General features: G+C 53.2%; 1 protein-coding gene across 1 annotated transcript in view; it reads left to right on the forward strand.

Annotated features, from left to right (window-relative positions):
• LOC127750325 (uncharacterized) overlaps positions 1-13,485 on the forward strand; it is a 76,930-nt gene extending 63,445 nt beyond the window's left edge. Inside the window, exons 3-4 of the mRNA XM_052271738.1 lie at positions 13,235-13,332; positions 13,453-13,485. Coding sequence (XP_052127698.1) covers positions 13,235-13,332; positions 13,453-13,485 — 131 coding nt within the window. The remainder of the gene's footprint in view (positions 1-13,234; positions 13,333-13,452) is intronic.
• Positions 13,486-14,549: the final 1,064 nt, after the last annotated feature.

Consider the following 14,549-nt stretch of genomic DNA (forward strand, 5'->3'; position numbering starts at 1 on the left):
CCTCGGCATATTTTTCGCCCCGAGCGGCGCCCCATCAGTAAGCGATCCAACTCGATGGCCACTTACGTCGCGCAAATGAAGATTGCAGGCATAAAGGCTGCTTGCTCGCCTGCTTGCTCTGGTCGCCCTGGGGGAGGGGTAAGGGGTGGGGGAAGTGCCCGACCACCCCTACCCCCCACCCCTGGACCCGTGCCCCGCTCTCGTATGTGCGGTCGCGGCCAATCGCCGCCTAATAGTCTCATAATAATTTGTCAAACAAATTGGCTTTTACATTATTATCAAGACGGATAATGGCCTGCCATCCCGTACGTTATATTCCCCTCCTTTTTTTCCAAATGCTTTTGGCGCGGCCGCGGCGTGCACTTTGCGCCAAGTCGTGCGACGATATTCATCGCGCTGGCCCAAGAGCCGCGTCTGCAAATAACTCAAAAGAGACATTTCCTCATGAAAATTTTTTTGTTTCTCCTAAAGAGTGCCAAGTCGTGCTTTGAAAAAAAAATTGTTTTTTTTCCTCCGAGAACGCGAAAAAACCCCAAAATGAATGACTTCACATTGATTCATATGCAACCGTTCATGGGCCGCTGGGGCAGTGGGCGAGATGATGACCGTGTTTGAGGGGCTCCGCCGGCCCCGTGCTGTCCGAACACGTTATGGCCACTTAGGCCCCGGCGCGCTTCATGTTGTGGGGCCGCCGCCGCGGCGCAGGGAGTTGATGACGGTGGAAACGTGTGCCAGAGGCAGAGGGTAAAACGAGCGGGCCGGACTTTGACATTCAATAGGAAAGGGTTGAGTAGGTAGAGGCAATATTATAATAATAACAGCAACAAGAACGAGTAAGGCGCCGTAGTGCCGGCCGTATGTCGTTTGCGTCCCGAGGGCGTTTTCCAAACAGCAGCCGCCGCTCCAGCCGCGCGCACGCGCATTCTTTATGAATCATTTTTGCCCAATCCCCCGGCAATTTCATTCACGACTTCTGGAAATCATAGCTGCCGCAAGGAATGGCATTTTTATAGCATCCATAAATGCAACTGTGCATTTTATGGGGCCTGTAAATGCCGGGTGGTGACCGAGCGCCGGCGGGTGGGGCGGCGAGGCCTGCCGGGCTGGCGCAGGCGGCCGCCTTGCCTTACCTCTCCACTGCAACGCGACTGTCACTCTTACTTTTGCCCTTTGCGTTTGATAAATAGTAACATTAAAGTTGTAAAGCTTAGAAGGACAATATATTGTTTCCTGATGGCAGGAATATTGTGTAAAGCTTTTGTGGCTTTTACTCAACTCTATCATTTTTCCGGTACCGTTGCTGTGTGTGTACTGTTTGCTTTTGAAATACCGTGTTTGGTGTTTTATGGCATCCATACGTGTTTGGCCAGCCCCCCTCCCCTTTCCCCCAACGCGAAAGGGTGGGGCGCTGACATTTAGTAAGACGTAGGCTGGCATGTACGGCAGGGCCCAAAACAAATCCCCCTTCCTACCTGCTCCCACCTCTGTCACGAGAATGCTGTTTCGCGCTGCATTTGCAGCGGCACGCATAGCCCCACCCTTCTTCTCTTCGCCCGCCCCTTTCCTTCTCCCTATTTCCCTGTCCCCACCACTTTTCGCTCTCTTTCTCCCTCGCCTCCTTTCGTTGCCTCGTTACGAACAGGGATTGCGTTGCAGCTCGCCCTCCCAGTCGATCAGTCTCTCTCGCAGACAAATGAAGAGCAATCGAAGCAGACCGGCCGGCATCGGTCGGAGGGAGGGAATGGGCAGTGGGCAGGCAGGGGAAGGCTGAGCTGACCACATCTGCACGAGATGCGAACCACACGGATGCAGCAGCATCGCGGCAACAAGCAAAGACGATAATTTTCCCCGCGTTCTTTACAACTTTTGTTCCCGTTCCTTACTTTTCCAACAAGTAGTCGCGGCGGTAGCGAGCAGTCGCTACTACAGCGTGTTTCAGTCATCACTTTGGATGACGGGGTAATGGGGTGGCGCTCTGAACGGCTCGTTGCAGCTCAGCGCCGCTCTCGCTCGGCCCGGCTGCCGCCAGTTGCCCCTTGTCACGCATCCGCGCCGCCGCCGCCTTGCAGCGAGTCAGTCCCGCTTGCCACTCCCGCCTCGCGGTTCGGTCGCAGAACTTTTGCTCTGCTTCTGCTCCGCGTGGAGCACGGCGGGGTCAGGGAACTGCCCTGGCTGGCTGGCGGACCGGACTGTGTGTTTTTCCCCCTCTCTGTCTCTCGCCCTCCGTGCCACTCTCACTCCACCCCCTTTGCGGTAATTGGGTGCTAAATGCTGCCAAGCAGCGCGCTCTTGGCGAGAGCGGCATGGAAAAGAGGGTGCAGTATTTTTTTTATTTTTATTTTTAAACTGAACAGATGACTTTATCCCTACCAAAGGGTTGCATGGCACAAGAAAATTTTGTACGATTTGTTCGAAGCGTATATTTTTAACTTCGTGGAAACGTCATTTTATCAGTAGTAATTTTGACATCTGGTAGTTGTGGTTTGTAAAAGTAACTCTGCCAGCTTTTCCAAAAAGCATAGTTATCGTCCGATTTGTTTACACAATACCCATGAAATGACTTGCCTTTGAAATTCCTCTCATGGAAACGGGGAGGCTTCGAGTCATCATTATTTAGCAGTGTGTCAGTGTGTGGTCTTTGAGCGCGCAATACATACTTAACGGTATATCGACCTCTCCCAACCTCGACGACCGTAGGTGGTCTCTTATGCTGGCCTTTGCTCTAGCTGTAGACAGTAACTCGTTTCTCAAACCCTTGTTATCGTTGTTAGGAAAACAAACGAGTTTTTGTTATTTTGGGATCGGACATATCACGATCACTTGGTATTCAGACTCGGTGAAAACGGCATTAGTATTCTTTGTCGCCCGCGTTCAACTTAAACGAGATCCTGGAGAAAAGAAAACGGTGTCTTGTTTGGGATACTTTTAACACCCTCCTCACAGACACCCCTCTCACACACACGCACCCTTCACACACACAGAGAGTGCCTCACCATAGGCCGTGCACAAGCGCGCCCTTGTTGTTTCTTCTTGACGTTGAGGAATGGAAGAGGCAACTTCATGCCATCGTCAGCAGCGCAATCCACTTGACTCGAGTTGGATTGTGTTCATTTCACAGGGCGCGTCGTGGCGTGCGGACGTGATCCAAAGCCTTGTCGCCTCCGCGCTGTGAGTTCTGCATGGCCAAAAACTTTAGCCAGAGCCACAATAATTATTGACTGGTACTACCTCGGGTACTACATGGGACAACAGCAGTTAGAACTTGCAGACCCGCTAAATTTCTAACAGTCAATCTGAAATTAGCTGTAGTAGTTAATTGTTCGCCAGAAGACAAGCAAACTGTAGTTGGCTCAGCACATCCCATAAGTTGTCATAACGAACTGATTGGCTCCCGCAGCTACAGGTTAGCTGTGGCAACTAACTCTCTAGCAACTGATTATTAGCTGCCACGGTGAATTTCTTTTGTATCCTAAAATTTCTTAATTTATTAGCTCTGACTCCTCATTCTCTTTTTTCCTTTTGGGTATACAATAAGTTAGGTCAAAGTACTCTTCTCTTGAGGACGCTCCCTTCTGGACGCGTTTGTCCCGGCAGTGTTCTCACTCGCCGCGTCTGCACCGACGGGGGGCGCGGCGTGGTCGTCGATGAGCTATCGGAACCGGCTGCCCTGGCGCTGAACAAACAACACAACTCAGCGATTCCAACTTCCAGCGGCGCCGTAATTGTAGGTAGAACGGGAGGGGCGGGCAGCAGGCAGCAGCAGGCCACGGCACTTACAGGTCGTCGCCAACCCGCCCGGCTAGGGCCCCGCCCGCCCTACCGTAGTGCGCCGGCCGGGCTCCCGACCGACCGACCCGTAATTGCTGCTAATCCCGCGGTTGTTAACACAATCTCACCCGAGACCACAAAGACATTTGGGAGCGTTTGGACGGCCGGCCGGTTCGGGGCGAGGCGAAAGTGTTTGTGCGTTGCGTGCATGCCTGCTGCTGCGCCGCGCGCTGGAGATAGAGACGGGCGCAATTTCCTCCATGGCATGCTGCCCGTTGTTGCGAAAGAGTTGGCTTCGAGGGCCATGCCGGGTGCTGTGTGAGGTTGGTCATACCAAGCAGCCTCGTTGATGTTGTGTTTTTTCCGGTTTTGTTTTTGCTCGTCGAAGTTTGGAGGGTTCATGTTAGAGCCGCACAGGCGCAGCTGTGCAACCTGGCGAGCTCCACAACAGAAGGTGAAGGAGTGGGCCGTGCACTAGACCCATGTGTCGCACCTGCAGCTGTGATGAAGCTCTCCGCCGGCGCGTTCATAATCAAAAGTCAGCGCATTTCACGTGTCGTCGTTTGTTTGTCGTTCTTTTTATCGCCTCGTTGTAGTTCACCTTCCGGACCAATTATCACTGCTCGATAATTTGGCACAGCCTGCTGCTGCTGTTCGTTGTTTCGTGCCGTACAACCAAACAGTGAGGGGGGCCGAGTGTTTCTTTCCGGGTTCGTGCATCCCAATCAATCGAGCGCCGGCAGCCGGCGGGCCGGCGGGCAGGCTGGCAGGCTGGCAGGTGGCGTCCGACTGCAAGGGCTCGGAATGGTTTAATGAGCAGCCGATGGACCTCTTGAGCGCTTCCACCTCTCCGCACACCCGTCTGGCTTCTGGCTCTGCCCGTTGATGTTGCAGGTCGAAAGTTATTCCTTGTTTCATATCAGAAATGATGATGGAGAGACTGCTTGTTTACAAGCGGCGTCAAGAGCAGGTGGGTCAGAAACTGATGGGAGAGAGCTGTCCTATTAGGTGAGGGTGAGGGGTTGAGTGGGGGTGTTTCCTTTGTTATTTCCTTCATGGAGGAAATAATTAAACCGCAGGAGTCTGCCTGAACCTTTTGGATAATGTTTCCAGACCCACTTTCATTCATGAGTGCGACTTCTTGCTCCGCCCGCTCCCCACCCCCTCGGTGTCACCCCTGCGACCCCCTCCCTGCTCCCCTGCAGGAGGGCCCCAGCCAGCAGCCAGCCCTAACGCAATAAAATCCAGTCTGTTAGCACAGAAGGCGAGGAAATGAAGTATGCGTACAAACAAGGGGTGAATTAGCCGAGACAGGCGAGGAGGTTGGGACCAGGGTGGAGGAGGCGGGGGAGTTTCTGTTCAGGTGAGATATAGGGGGCGATATTGATGTCAACTATAAAGAGGGGTTGGTCGCTGGGAAATGTGATTATCTGTGTTACGTTATTGCTCCAATCAAACTCTATATTGTCTGAATTTACTCCCGTTCACTCGACCTGTAGCTTATTTTATCTTTTCCGCAAGAATAACTCGAATCCTGCCCAAACGAGAATGTTGGGGGGCTGTGATTACTGTGGCCGCGCCAAAAGCAATTTGTATATGACGTAATTTTTTTTCCATCCCCTCCGACAAACAATGTTGGGAAATCAAGTATGGAAACGTAAACGTTGAACTAACACGCGATGACTTGTGTCCCAGCGCCGAGCTCCCCTCACCTTTGCTTTTGGTCTTGCCTTACCCTTTTTCCTCCCCGACCCCAGTCGCCTCGCCCTTCTGCCCCGCTTCTCCTTGCCGGGCTGGTGAGTCTGGCTGAAGAAGCACTGCCTAATTTCGCACGCAACCTCTTGATGCTTATTACACTATCAAAAGAACAAGTGGGCGGGGCGGCTGGCTGTCGAGCTCCTGGGCCCTGGGCCGCTTATTCTGCTTGACGGGCAGGGCAGGGGTGCCGCCGCTGCAGACACACTGGAAAAACAAAGGTGCTAATCAACACCTTTTACAGGTGATAATACTCTCTAATATTCGGAAAAAGGTGAAGGTAAATGTGGCACCTTTGGCTTAATTTAGTGCCTTCGTGACACTGATGCATTTTCACGCATCCCCACTAGAATCCCTTAAAGACAGGTTCCTGCCTTCACCAGTGCAGGTTTTTTGAGAATCCGACAACCGAGCCGGGAGAAAATGTTTGCCTGCCATGACCCTTACATTTTGGAATATTTTTATGACAACGTAGCGACCTACCGTTAAAGGTTATTGCTGGGTTAGCTTTATTCTATTTTCTGTCGCTAAACACCTCAGAATGAAGTCAAACTGTATTAAAATGTGCAAGCTTGTCGGTACGTCAGAGATTGGCGGCCACGTTCCCTGTCAGAGCCCCTGGCACTCGTGCCGAAGGGCGGGTCGCGTTTGTGTGTCGGGCTCAGCGTTGCTCGGCAAGGCGGGGTGGGCGCGCCATGGCCGCCGTTTACCACACCACCCGTGCCCTGGGCCCCGCGCTCGGGCGGTGGCGGGGAAGATTCGAGGGAGACGCTTTCCTACAATCGGACTGGTGCGCGGGGGGCGTGGAGTGGGACGGCGCGTGAAGGGGGAGGGGGGCAACGCCCCTACGCCTTGGTGGCGGGCCCGGCGGGCCCACTAACGCTCCGCCGGCACGCGACCATCAGCCGCGCCGGGGGCACCCGCCTCCCCGCGTGCCGAGCCGATGCCAGCCGCCGCGAAGAGAGTCGCCGTCGTGGAGCAGCCCTCCTATCTGATTGTGCAGCAGAGTGTCCTCTGCACCCCCCCCCCCCATTCCGAAAAAAGGAATTATTTTTTTTCGAATTTGGTCAGGGAACAGTTATGGAAAAAGTCAGGAAAAATTCAAAAATCGCAACTCTCCGACGACGCTGCGAGAACGAAGACAGCTACAAAGTACAGAATCCAGGGCGGTGTGTGCGCGCCAAGTGGCTGCCTGGCTGCTTTTCAGTCCTCCCCTCGCCTCTCACAGCTGACGCGCGCTGACGCGTGGGTGACCTGCTGCTTGCGAGCGCCTGGACCCGCGCGAGCAGCAGCAGGGCAGGCTCGTGAGAGGTGCAGGTGAGGCGGTTTTAATTAGAGTGACGAATGAGCTGGCTCTATCAGCGGGCGCGCCCTCGCTCGCTATACCCTCCCCCATCATCACGTGGAGAGAAGAGAGAAAAGAGTTCGAAAGGGGAGAGGAGTGACAGGGTAAACTCGCTTCCCGTCCTCCCTTTTCCACGGCAGTGGCACACTGCACGCGACGCAACGCCGAGCCCTGCAATCACGCTTGTACTGCCAGCGCATAAGCAGACGCATCGTCGTGCTCATGTCAGGGAAAAAAGAGAAGTGCTGGTTTTTCACGCCAAAAGAAGCGTTTCGGAACCTTTCCGCAACGCATCTTTTTTTAAACACATAAAAATGTGAGAAAAGTAAATCGTGATACTGTCGTTAAAACTTTTGGAAAATGAAATTTAGACTTTGCAGTGCTGCAGAAATTAAAATCGAAACTGGCTTTCGCATATTATTTGCGAGGGGTCCCCCACTTCCAAAATAGGTGTAGAACGAGTTGCCGCGAGTTGGCACTAGTTGGGATGAAGTTTTGGAGAGTCTTACGCTATATTTCGCAAATTTAGCGCGAGTTTTCGAAATTCAGCGCGTGTTTTCGCAAATTAGCGCGTGTTTTCGCAAATTTTCGCGAGTTTGACGCGAGTTCGACGCGAGTTGCGCGCAGGCAACTGTACAACGAGTTGGCTGGTGGGGGACCCCTCGATTATTCGTCTGAAGGTCTTCAAAACTTTCACTCAAATATTGCTTAACTTGTATTTCCTTATCGTATATACATACCTTCTTCCATGGATTTTGCATTATTTACCTTTTTGCTTGTACTTTTATCTCTGCCTTAGCAGGGCTGTGAGAGTGACAGGAGTTGACAGGTGCAGCGAGGTGTAACCAGAGAGCCCAAGAGAAGGAGAAGTGGGGGTGCCTGCTTTCGCGTTTCCGTGTCGTGCAACAACTTTCCCTCATTGTCGACCCGTTCATCATAAAAGTTGTCGGTTTTGCGTGAGAGTCAGAAAAGAAGGAAGGGCAAGGGGGTGCGCGGTGTGGGCAGCAATGTTCCGTATTACTACCATGTTTGTTCTATTTTTTTAGGGGTTGCAAATAATTTGCACGCAGAGTTTGTTGGTGATAAGCTGGGTCTTTCTACTCAGCTACAAGTCCAGCCAGAGTGACATGCAGAAGCGAGGTTCTCAAAGTGGACGTGACTTGTTGGGTAGTTTACCAAGCACAAGTGGAATATTGCGGTGCCGATTCTTATTTTATCCTCAAAGACTTATTCTTTGGTACAACTAAATGTCGAAGGGCATATTAAAATTCTAAAGTACAATCTGTATCGCACTATCAAAACTTTTCTACCTGAAAGAAGTTATAGGAGGGTCAGGGGTGGCAAGTTGAGAGAATCTTGTCTCCCGAGAACGCTCCTGGAAAGGAGACGGAAGAGGGAACGGTTCCTGAGAGAAGCCAACGGACTGTTATTGTGATTTCGACCGAATCGGAACAACCATAGCAGCCTCAGGAGTCAAATTCGGACAACTGAAAGGGAACACCTCGACCTCGGCACAGGCATACCACGAGAAGCTTAAGGATTCGTTTGTAGGATATTTTGGAGGATTTGTTATCGTCTATCAGCAAATGGTTCCCTGTTCCTCCTCTGAACGGTGCCTGAACTCCCTGCAGGCCTACCTCACGCCGTGCCCGCACGCACACACACAAATACTCACAGTGTATGTATTTTTCAAAGTGTTAGCGACGCGCTTGGGATGAGGGCGGAGGGGGGCAGGCAGCAGCGCACCTGTTGCACGGGGCGGTGGCGTGGTCGTTCTCCATCGGGGCCGCGCTCTGCCCGGTTTTCGTTTGTTCGGTTCGAAACTTTCGTCTGCTCAGACTGGAAAAAAGTCCCGCAACAAAAAGAGCTTGTCGATGACTTTTCCAGTATGTTAAGCTAGAATAACCCATTATTGCCACTTGTCACCTTTTGTTCACTTTCTTTGCTACACAGCCTGGCTACCGTTACTGTATAACGTACGAAACTTTTCTTGTTTGTGCTTGTGCTTGTCACGCTGTCACACCTGTACTGCTAATTGGGGGCGGACGGGCGGTCTGTTTTTAGTCGGAGAGTCCGAGTTGCGCTGACAGCACTTCGGAGTGTGCCACGCGATACCGTTCAAGTCCTCTTGCCCCTGCACTGTATTTCTGGACCTCAATCGGATGCGCAACCAAAAAGAATTCAAAGTAAAGTGACCCTGATTTGATACTGTAAGTTTTAATGAACTAGTGGGCTAATCAGCTCTTGCGCGCCGTGCGTGAACGCCACGCAATCAACAAAAGTTTTTAATTACACTCGCGTAAAATGCCTGGCTTGTTGTCACGACCGCTGTTGTGAGTGTGGGGAGAAGGGAATGGGGTGCGCCCGCGCATTCTCCGTTTCGCTGGTTTGGGATTGCTCGCGCAGCCGAAACGATTCGGCGCCCAATGACTTGCAGATTGTGAATGTCGCGTGACTTTACATTTGCGTTACATGTTGACGCAAGCCCGCGTCTCATCGACTTGCATGTAATGTTGTCGTGATCGCTCTGCCTAGTGCCGCTGTCGCCAAACATGACAGAGAAGTGGCAGCGACACTCATTGTGCAAAGTGCACGCATTAGACCACCCGTGTTCGGCTCGGCTAGCTGTCAAGTCTGTGGCGACGCCCCCTCACAACCTATTTACGTCTCGACCCCGTGTGGTACATGTCCGCGGACGTCACGGCATCACTGGAAAAAGGGCTCGGACTTCGCACCTTTTACATAGAGCACTAATTCCTCAACGCCTTTATAAAGGCATTTAAATGGCACATTTGGGGAGCAGTTTACTATTATTCGTTGAGGAAGAGAGGAAAGGCTAGTTCATTCCTCTCCATTGGCTGCGGTCAACAAAAATGTCGGAAAAATGGGCCGTGCTGAAAAAATGTCATGCTTTACATTTTTTTAGACAGTCGCTGTTTTTGTCAACAACGTTATTGTTTTTCAACATCGTTATTCCCTTTGACAAAAAGAAATTCAGCAGTATAGACCGGTTTTCATGTGTTAAGTTTGCCGACTCGTTGAGTGTGAGTCGTCGAACGATAGCATGAGTGACGGACTGCGAACACAACGTGAATGTCTGGATTGCTCGCTCAAAATGTCAAGCAGCAGTTGCCGCTGAGCTTCAAATGCCAGGTGTATGATGTAGCTTGTGGGGGCGGATAACAGGAGGGATCTGCCCTGGCGGGTGAGCAGTGAGCGAGTAAGCGAGTGGGCGGGGTGAGCGTGAGCGAGCAAGTGGCGGTAGTAGGAGAGAGAGCAGCGCAAATGACGGAAATGAGGCTGAATTATGAAAGTGGTGTGTAGGGAATAGCTGCCCTGCATGGAGCGACAAGAGCCAAAGAGGATACGATTAAATATACACACAACGGGGGAAGCTGAAGTTGATGTTCATTGGGGCGTTCAGGGTAAAATTGGAATGCGAACGAATGTGTCGAGAGTAAGGGTTGGGGGGAGGGGATGTTTACGGTGGTTACGATAAGTAGCTGTACAGGACGATCGCAAAAGCAAAAAGAGGACAAGAGAAGAAGTAAAAATTGAAGGGCGGCGCACCTTCGAAAAAATGTGAAATATTAGATGAGTGTATGCCATTAAAATTGCGCGGTTGGCGTGGGACTGACAGAGGGAGGTGGCGTGACGTGGTCGTGGCAACCTGGTCTTCCGGCCGGACGAACGAAGCAACTCGGCTGCAATATGAATGTGGTGCATGTTGTGGCAATGCCTGCCTGCCTCCTGGCCTGCCCGCGGCCACCTACTACCACATTCGTTTAGCTATATTGGCCTATCTTTTACCCCCGCCGCCCACAAATAGCTCATGCATGGCGCTACTATACAACCACATATGCTTCTCGATAGAGGATAATTGCGACGTCATGCGTGCACGACCAAATGAGCGATCTGTCCATCTAGTTTTCTCTTCTCCATCCATAGACGTTCCTATGGTTAGGCTTTGCATACATCTTTATTAGGATGTTGCGTTTGTAAAACATTTGGTCGTAAAACGCACCGGAAAAATGTTATTAACTTCTTTTCTGGGGTTCCGATAAGTTTACGTAATTTGCAATACGAATTCTTTTCTGATCTTGCAAATAATTTCTCCAGCCTTCCCAATTGTACCCATTTGTTTGCATTTAGAAAGAATTAGTCTCTAATATTAAGAAGAACCAGTTCATGATATTGTAATTCTTTTTTGCGAATCTTTTCGCTGGGTGCCGCAACCTTTGTGGTGGAAAGTGGTAATGCACGCGTTGCTACGTGTGTGTGTGTGTGTGTGTGTGTGTGTGTGTGTGTGTGTGCGTGCGTGCGTGTGTGTGTGTGTGTGTGTGTTGTGCACAGCTGCCTGAGTGCCTCTGGGACGTCAAAATAGTTTCCCGATCAGTTTCCGGAACGGCTTGAAAGCGCCGAGCGGCTTTAAGGATTAGGCGTAATTCATCAAAATGTGATGATGCGCCGGCAGTGAGCGAGATGACAGAGGGGATGCCGCGCATGCCGTGCTGGACCCCGGGTTGCTGGACTGGCTGCTCCCAAGCCCAGCGGCTTTCCGGCCGCCGCTGCCACCGCTGCCGCCGCTCCTCTTTCGGATCAGTGCTCGGCGTGTGTGGTTTGCTCTGTCGGCTGTGGTTGAGCGCGGCGGTGCCCAGGAGGGGCCAAACCTACCGACCTCTCAGGGTAATCTCTCTCTCTCTCTCTCTCTCTCTCTCTCTTCCCGAGTGCCTTTTCATCTGCTCCCGCCACGTTGTTTTGCATCCGCGCATCGTAATGTGGAGGAGAGATGGTGAGTCGTGCTGGAGCGCGCGGCGTGGCGGGGAGCGCGTGGCGCGGCGGGGCGGTGCGTGTGCCCGGGGCGTTAGTCCGCACGGCTAACTTGCTGTTACGGTGCGTATAGATCGGCCCCAAAGAAAGGGGAAGAAAACTAGCACGGAAGAAAAGAAGGGGGAGTGGAAAGTGAGGATTACTACTACACGGATGGTTGGCAACGCGCACCGTGTCACCTTGTTATACCTTTGTGGAACTTGATTAAGGCACATCTTAATCCAACATCGCCCCCCCCCCCCATTTCCACTGAATCACCCCGTCTCATGGATGGCGCTCTACTATGGGTATCAAAGCCACTGCCACCACCACATCATTTTGCGGGATTCGTGTCTCGGAAGACACACAATTGAAATGCCTCCTCCTCCTCTGCGGTCCTGTTTGGTGGCGTTGTGGGCCCCTTCATTCCCGCGCGTACATTTCCTCCACACACACACACACACGCACCTGACGCACAAACACATTCTGGGTTTCACACCTCACCGAGTGTGACACCTCAGGTTGGGCTGCTGATGGGATCCCCAGTCGGCTCATCCTTGGGCTCCTCCTCGCTTTCCCCCCTCCCCCTCCCCTTCTGAAACATTCCAATCCCCGACAGGCACTATTAGCATATCACCCCGCGTGTCTCATCAAAGAGTCCCTCGGGCGGAGATCCCCACCTCCTCCCTCCCCCTCCACCTCCCTCCGCCCTCCTGTCACGCCACCGCAATGCTCTCGAGTGCGTGTTGTGTATGAACGGGAGTCGGAGCCGAGAGTACGCGGCGGCCGTTTAGAGTAAGTGCCGCTTCTGCTGCTTTTCACTTTGCGCGCCAGTCCGTTTTACACTTTGCCCTGAATGTGTGAACAAATAAATTTAAGCGCGCCCTTTGTGCCGCTGTTGTGCCCGGCTCGACGCAGCCCGCCCCAAGTTCGCGCGCTGCTGCAGCCCTTGCTGCCCACTCCCCTCCGCCTGCCTCCTCCTACCCCCGCTCGGCTCGGCTCGCTCTGTTGTTCGATGGGCTTTGATTTAGTGGGGGTCCTCACGCTATACGCAACGCCACGCTCCGCCACGCCATCGGCACGGAGAGGAATGAGATCGGGATGAGCAGGTGTGCGTGTGTGTATGTGCGTGGGGGGATATAGGAGGGAAGAGTGCAGACAATCTCGGTGGCCTAACCCGTGTTAGTGACTACTGCCATCTTTTCAGCTTTCTTCCTGACGAAAGTTTGCGAGGCTCATGCCGCTGCTCGTCATCCAGTCCCGGTGACCCCGAGTCGTCCTCCCCCTCCCTCCCTCCCTCCCACCCACCAGCGCCCCTCCCCCTCCTCTGTCCTCCCGAGGACGGCCCTGACCCGAGCAACGCTTCATTTCGTCGGGCTTTTCGCTCAAATCGAGCGGCACACGGTAATTGGGATCCTTGTCATCGTGTTGTTTTTTCTTTTTCAGGGGGGCGTTATTTTTATTTTCCATCCTTCACCCAAGCACGATATATATATTGTACAATAAAAAAAGGAAAGCATAAAAGTTTTTAATTCTTTTCCCTTGTGTGTGTTCCAGATAACCCCAAGTTTCACGCACCCATCGTGAACGAGACTGCCCCGCTCGGCAGGGAGGCCGTCCTCACCTGCCTGGTGGATGACCTCGGCATCTACAAGGTAAGAGACCCTGAGTGCGAGGAAGGGGGGCTTTTATCATGACGCGCTGGTAAACCTGACCGCGGCGCGACGTGGACGGGACGGTCATTTTTCTCCCGACTTAATTTGATTGCGTGACAGGTCGGCGACAGACAGCTTTTAGGTCTTCATTAATAACATTGCGTTTGCGCGGAGCGGAGGTCAGCCTCCCGGTGTAAGGAAGCTCGGGCCGCCCCCCGCCCTCGCACAATGAGGACAAAGCGCAATGATGAATCGACGACCATTCCCAGAGAAATGAGCCCCAGTGGGGGGGACCCCGCAGCCCCCGCCGCCGGCCCGCCGCCGTGCCGACTCGAGGAGGGCGAAGGGCGAGGAGCCCACCGGAGGGCCTCTTCCTCCGAGTGCATCAATAAGTGTGTTTTATCGGATCATAGGGGAAAAGGGGGGGGGGGAGAAAAAAACAATCACGAATCCGTCTTTTCTGCCGAAACAATTACCATGTACACGATGATTGGGAAGGGCGGCGCCGGTCGGGGGAGGAGGAGGGGGACTTCGACCGGGATCATCTTTCGGGGAAACATGAATGCCGCCGTCCTGGTAGAGGAGTTGGCGGCGGTGCGGCTGAGATCGGATCAGGCGTCCTGGACCGCAGGCTTCGCCGTAATTGAGAGCCAGCGATATGCGGTGGAGAGAGGGGGGGGGCAGGAAGGTGACGGGGGCTAGGAGGTCGGCGACGGCGAGGAGTTTGACGTTGAGGCTCGACTGTTAGTTTTGTTGTGAAGGGAAACAAACGCCAGCTGCCTAGCAGGAGGTCTACGCATCATTTGATTGGGCTCAAAATTAGCATCCCGGCCTTTCGAATAAACTCTCCTCCTCCGTGAAGAGGGGACGACGACAGGGACGCGGTGCATTCGCTCGGACGAGCCTACGGCGCAAGGGCCGTCTGTGTGTGCATTGCAACGAGGACGAGGTTTGCTCAGGGGGACTCTGCTCTGTCCTGCCGGCCTGCCGCCCCTGCTCGATCGGGCGACAACACGGCAGTGTGTGTCCATGAGGCAAACGAACAATTACACAATCCCCCTCACCCTCCTACCCCGCTCCGAGGTCCGTCGCGATGCTGTCTGGGCTGCCCGGTAGAGGGGTGCGGGCGGTGGAGTGAAGGAGCAAGAAAAGCCATGTACCGGGTGTAACTGAGAATGCGCAACAGTGTTGCGGGTTTGCCTACCCAGTTAGCCCGT

The sequence above is a fragment of the Frankliniella occidentalis genome, unplaced genomic scaffold (assembly GCF_000697945.3).
Source record: "Frankliniella occidentalis isolate FOCC.00 unplaced genomic scaffold, Focc_3.1 Scaffold171, whole genome shotgun sequence".
In the NCBI taxonomy this organism is placed as follows: Eukaryota; Metazoa; Arthropoda; class Insecta; order Thysanoptera; family Thripidae; genus Frankliniella; species Frankliniella occidentalis.